The sequence below is a fragment of the Grampus griseus genome (genome assembly GCF_964374135.1).
Source record: "Grampus griseus genome assembly, chromosome: 16".
Classification (NCBI taxonomy): Eukaryota; Metazoa; Chordata; class Mammalia; order Artiodactyla; family Delphinidae; genus Grampus; species Grampus griseus.
The window spans coordinates 71,239,255-71,245,552 of NC_139010.1; the positions used below are offsets into that span (position 1 = coordinate 71,239,255).

Below are 6,298 nucleotides of genomic sequence, written 5' to 3' on the forward strand. Positions count from 1 at the left end.
TGCTGTAATCTGGAATTATTCTCTCTTTCTTTCTCAATCTCTCTCTATTCTTCCTCCCTCCTTCTCTTCCTGTCTCCCTCTTGCACCTTGCAAGCTATTCTGCATTAAAGAAAGATGGACAGAGACTTTCAACTTTGATGAAGAGAGGTGAAGTAGTAGAAGCAAAACCTGCCAGGCCAGTTACCGTGTACAGTCTTTCCCTTCAAAAATTCCAGCCACCATTTTTCACATTAGGTAAGATGGAGAAATTTGAGAACATTTGTATTTACATGTGCCTTTATTTTATATTTGGCTACTTTTGTGTAATGTTAATGGATCCCTAGGATATTGGAGATTTTTTAAAATTTGAGTTTAAAGAAGGTTAGAATTTGTTAATACCTTTTTGACAGCACAAATAATGAGAATACCTATAGCTATATGGAGGTTCAGAAATGTCCTAAGTAGTGTGAGTTTTTCATATATTATATTATCTTACTATAAAGTTGGAAGTAACATACTTTGGATCTCTATGGGGAAGAATAGGTAAGGAGTACCTGTTTTCAAAATTTTGTATTTTATTATCTTATGGATACTTGTTCCCCATTTTGGCTAGTACCTGATAGTTTACACTCAGTTTTTTATTGACATTAATTTGTCCTTTTAAAACGATGCATTTTCAGTTTTTGGACAAGAAATTCTAAGAGTGGAGTGACACCCCCCCTTCTTTGTCACCAATAAATCACTGCTAAAGATCATGAAAATATAGGAGTAATGGGTAAGGCAGAAGTGTATTCCTAGACGTGTGGTAAATTTTAACTCAAGTTATCGATTTGAATTTATCTATAATCCATATTTGAAATAAATTTAAAACCGAAAAAGTTTTTTTCTATTGTTTGGAAATTTTATGATCTCCTAGCTAAAGCCCTGAACGTATAAGAGCTGTGGAGAATCACAAGCTGTAGCTGTTATTAATCCTCAGGCTCCCTGAGATGGACCCTGCTCCCAATTTCATGGTGCATACTGAATGGGATTCCTTGTAGACATAATTTCCCAAAACCTTTTTTCCTGAACTTCATTGCTTTTTTTCCCATTGACATTATTATTTAGTGTGTATTAAGTTCCTGTAGATTGTGGGTTTTGTACAATTTTCTTAAAAAGTCACTCCTTAAGTTTCCTGATTCTAAAATATTAGGCGAACAATGAAACAAACATACTAAAAAATGTTTCACTCCATTCCATGAAAATGCGGCCTCTGTGTTGGCACAATAGATATTATCTATGAAAGTAAAAAAAACCTCAAATTTTTCCAGTTGCATTTGTTCACTGGAATTTGTAGTAGTCCAAATTTGACTCTTTTCACCAAAGTCAAATATAGTGCAAGGATGTAGAAATTCCCTCAAATAGCTTTATTTGTATGCTAAGCTAGAAACAGAAAGTAGTCCGTTTGTGTGAAAATACGGTTCTTTTCAGGATGTCTTCTGGATGAATAAAAATAATCCAGAGCCCTGCTCTTAACCAATAAACTTGTATTATACTGCGTTAAGAAGATGTTTAGTTATGCATTCAGTTCTGGTACATTGTGTAATTTTAAGTTATTTCATGATTTTTTCAGGAATATTTCCAAGAGAACATTTAAATATGCGGAGTTCTCCATGTAGTATATCACCCCAAACATAATTCCTGTCACTGAAAAGGGTTTTTTTGTTTGTTGTGTTTTTTTGAGTGTACAAATCTGAAAATATTTTAAAAATCTGCAGCTCACGATAGCAAGGCTGAGATGTCTAAGCATTTAAAGCCTATTAAATGAAAAAGATGTACAAATCTGAAAATAGTTTTTTAAATCTGCAGCTCATAATAGCAAAGCTGAGATTTCTAACTATTTAAAATCTATTAAATGAACAAGGCTGAAGTATTAAAGTGGTATGACTTGCCATGTAATTTAAAATGTGTTCAAGAGTTTCTGCTGTTTGCTTTCTCCACACTCTGACTTTGCAGTCTCGCAAACACATATGCTACTGGATGAATAATTTATATTTTAGCGCATAAATGTTTTATCACTCGATTGTTTGCATAGTGCATTTTTACATTTGTTTAGGGGCATCATTTCTATGTAAAGTGGATTTCATAGGCGGTTAGCAATTTACCATGTCACTGTTAACATTCCAGATGTTGAATGTGGAGGAGGTTTTTATATCAGAAGCTTGGTCAGTGACATTGGCAAAGGTAAGCATAAAGATGAATTTTGAATTATCATTTAGAGAATAATATTCCTTTTTGATGGGAAGAAGGAATTTTCCGTTTTCCATGTCTCTGAGTACTGGCCTTAGGAACTGGATTCTTGCTGCCCTTCCACCTTCGAAGTGTTATAGGTTTATGGAAGACAGTTATCAGCGTAAGCAGCTGCAGTGAAATGCTTGTAATGGGAGAGAGGAGAAAAAGAGGAATAGAAAATGAAGATGTGAATGATGAATCTCAGGACCAACATTTTTTTCAAGTATAAAATATTTTAACTCAAAGTAAGGATAAGAAGAAAAGATTAAGCCTGCTAAAAGTTATTTTTATCGCTACAAGTCAAATTTTTTTTGAAAACTGGAAGCCATAGTCTTAGAAACAGCCAGGAAGTTGCAGTTCTGGCCCTGCCATTTTCTGGCAGTCGTGACACTGGACAGGTCACATTACCTCATCCGCAAAGTGAGACGAATAGTAACCTCATGGGGTTGTTTCATGGGTTAAATAAGAAGAGTGTGCAACTTCCTTGTAGACTTTAAAGCAGTTTATTAGGTCAGTTATTAAATGTTATTTTGCTCCTTAATCATTTCTTAATCTCAAGGCTCTTGGCTATTATAATGGATAATTACAGTTTTACTTTTGAGGTGGTTTTGAGAGGTCTGAATCGAGTTCTGTCATTTGCAAAATTATAGCCGATGAAATACTGAATTACTGGATCATTTATGTTGCTTCAGTATTTGAATGAAATGCTGAATCATTTATCTTTTGTTTTCCTTTCACCTTTTGTTGCCATAGAACTGTCTTCCTGTGCCAATGTGCTAGAGCTGACCCGCACCAAACAGGGACCCTTTACACTGGAGGAGCACGCCCTTCCCGAAGACAAATGGACAATTGACGACATTGCACAGTCTCTGGAGCAGTGCTCATCCCTTCTCCCAGCAGAGACGGCACTTAAAAAATCAAAACCTGAGGAGTCTAATGAGCCAGTTTTGAGCTGTGAGTACATAACTCTAAATGAGATAAAGGGAGAAGATGATGTGATTAAGACATTTTAAGTTTGGCTTGGGGTTGTCTTCATTTCCTGGTTGACATTTGCATCCTGTGTGCAGAATGACAAGCTGTGTGTGTGCCAAGACAAACGATTCTTTTTTTTTTTTGCATGAGGAAAAATGTCCATCATTTATGGTTTCTACGGTGCACAATTTATCTGCTGTACATTATAAATAGCCCTGCAGTTGTTCAGTTCTTGCTGTACTATAGAATGTTCTTCTAGGATGTTATTATGTTGTTAGATTGGATTCAGGAAAATCAACTTTCTGATTTTGATCTCTCATCAAAGTCTTTTCCTGTGAAAAAGTTGACCACATTTTCTAATCAGAGGAAAAAAAAATATGAGCTAAATGTTTCTTTGGTGTGACAAAGTGAATGTATATTAGTTTCTTTGACTTTATTGTGGCTTCCTCGTGACTCTGGTTATTGAAATTCCTTAACTATGTTTGAAAAAGCCATTATTTAACTCATGTTTTGGAGAGTTTATGATTATTAAGAACATTTCTTTGATAAGGCTGCACTTATCTTGGTAATAGCTGTGTTTGCTTAGATCTTGGAAGCTAATAAACTTCTATCATAAATATTTGTAGAAGAACCAAATTATTGCTGCTACCACTAATGGAATGTAAATAGAAGACTAAACGTTTAATTAAATTCACCTCTGCTCTCCCATTAGCACAGAACAGCTCCTATGGCTTATGTTTCGGCAGCTATGAGATAGTTTCCTGGTAATTTAATCAGTACAGTCGACCACCCTGTACCAGTTTACTAAATAACCTAATTAAAAAAAATTAAGCTAAAGAATGCCTTCAATGAAAAACTTCTTTTCTTTATTCTTTAGTACTTGTTCATACATCTTTATAGGGTATTAATTCCCATGATACTTTGCTTTCAATTTGCTCTTTCAAGTGATGTTTATAGATGCTGAGATTGCTGCCCTGCATTTCCAGTTAATCCCTTCTGCTCTAAATGTTTAAAAACAGTTATTCTCAAACGTTTTCATTCAGGTAGCCTACTGAAAGTTCCCTGTCCCTCTCTGCCATAGTTTTGAAAACAGTCACATTCTGAAATAGTAAATTTCATATGTAATGAGTACGTCGTATTTTTGTTATAGGAAAGCAATATATAATGCAGCATCTGTAGAAATTTTCAAATCCCCCTGCGTTTATCCAAATAAATAGTTTCAAAAGGAAGACTTGTTAAATTTTTCATCATATAAGAGTTTTTACATTTTTATGGATTGTCTTTCTTTTAAAGGTGGTTGCTTTGCAACCTCTAACTTATAAATTTTAAATATGTAAACAAACGTGATCTTATTTGTGGTTAACCTAATATAAACTCAATATAAAAAGTTATATGCTTCAATAGAACACTTTCAGCGTATTGGCAACATTTTTCAAGTGGAAATGGAAATATTAAAACATTCTTAGTATGACACAGAAAATTATAAGGAAGATTTAATTATCATAATGCCTTAAATAAAACACCAAACACACAAAGTTGTAAATTGAAGCTTTTACAGTTTTACATATTCATATCTAGTGCCCTGCAGTTTGTGTAACCAAAGGTGGCAGTGGCTGCCTCTTTCTGTTGGAGTGGTACAGGTTACAGTATGTCTTCATACACTGCCAGCTAAGGTCCAAATAGAGGAATATAAAACAACTAGGGCCTCTCTGCTCTATTTCTCAACTTAAAATTTAAAATGTATAATTTACTAATGGAGAAGAGTATAAATTTTTTGAAAAGACAAGTGACTTTTTAAAATGGTAACCAATCTTTTTCTTTTATCGAAAACATTGAAGAAAATGTTGCCAAATGGAAAAATTACCAAATCCTCACCATCCTGATACAGTGACTTCAGAACTTTAATTTCGTATTATTCTTTTTTTTTTTTGTTCGTATTATTCTTTTCCCTTCTTTTGTTCACATAATTACAGTCTGAAGACACCTATACTTTTTATTGACTATTTTTTAAATTTCATGTTCTTTTACTATTTGTATTTAGTTTTGATAATGATTATCTTAATCATATTACTTCAGTTTGTTTAAACCATTTCTCTATTGCTGAATACTTAGGTTATTTTCAATTTTATTAGGGTAAGTTCCTGGGAGTGGGATTATTAGATGGAATAATATGAACAATTTAATTTTCCTTAATGAGTTTGCCTTATTGCTTTCCCAAAGAGTTGTAACATTTTACAGTGTCATCATTTGAGTATGTCAGTTCACTAAAAGTCGACAGCTTTGGGTGGGGGATTTATATGTCGTTGCTCATTTAGTAACTTATACGGGTTCAGAGTTGCTCTGATTTGCCTTTGTGTGACTTTTTCACATACTTTGTTCACTTATGTAAATAAATGTCTTAATGGTTTCTTTATACATTTGTGTGAGTTATTTGTGCAGTAAATACTTGTAGAAGCATTTTCATGGCCTGTTCTTTCTTATTTTAGTTTCATTTTCCATTTTTACTAACCACATTTGCTAATATTAAGAATTCTTCCCCTTTTAGAGTCACCAGATTTATGAGTATGAATAGTTAATATTTATTGAAAACTAAAGATATTATTCTTAACTTTCATAAGCAGCTGTAACTGATCAAGATTCTCTAAAAAGTTTAAGACTCATCCATAAACAAATTAGTTTTCTTTTGAGTCTAGTATTTGAATACCAACTGCTTTGTTTTTTTCATTTTAATCAAAATATTAAAGAAATATCTGTACCTTATATATTTCTAGGCCTAATTCTTTATGTAATAATAAAGTTGTTTTACTTGTAAGAAAACGTGTTAGAAATTTCTGGAAATGTTTCAACCTGGAACATACAAATGACTTCATTTTGACACTTAGTTTTTTATATTTCTGGAAAATGTTGTCTTAAAAGTCATCAAAAGTGGTCATAGAATTATTTTATTTACAGTTTTAAGATCCATGAGCATTAAAATAATATAATTTTTTTCTTTGATAATTCAAAATTATAAAATTTGAATAAGGGTTAAACTCACATTTTCCTATACTGACTAGGTCTTTTCTTCTTAAATACT

At 32.9% G+C, this 6,298-nt stretch overlaps 1 protein-coding gene across 1 annotated transcript in view; it reads left to right on the top strand.

The window, feature by feature from the left end:
• Positions 1 to 5,726, top strand: part of TRUB1 (TruB pseudouridine synthase family member 1) — a 30,492-nt gene extending 24,766 nt beyond the window's left edge. Inside the window, exons 6-8 of the mRNA XM_082673832.1 lie at positions 95 to 234; positions 2,146 to 2,202; positions 3,004 to 5,726. Of these exons, the coding sequence (XP_082529958.1) occupies positions 95 to 234; positions 2,146 to 2,202; positions 3,004 to 3,263 (457 nt within the window). The 3' untranslated portion in view covers positions 3,264 to 5,726. The remainder of the gene's footprint in view (positions 1 to 94; positions 235 to 2,145; positions 2,203 to 3,003) is intronic.
• The last annotated feature ends 572 nt before the right edge of the window (positions 5,727 to 6,298 follow it).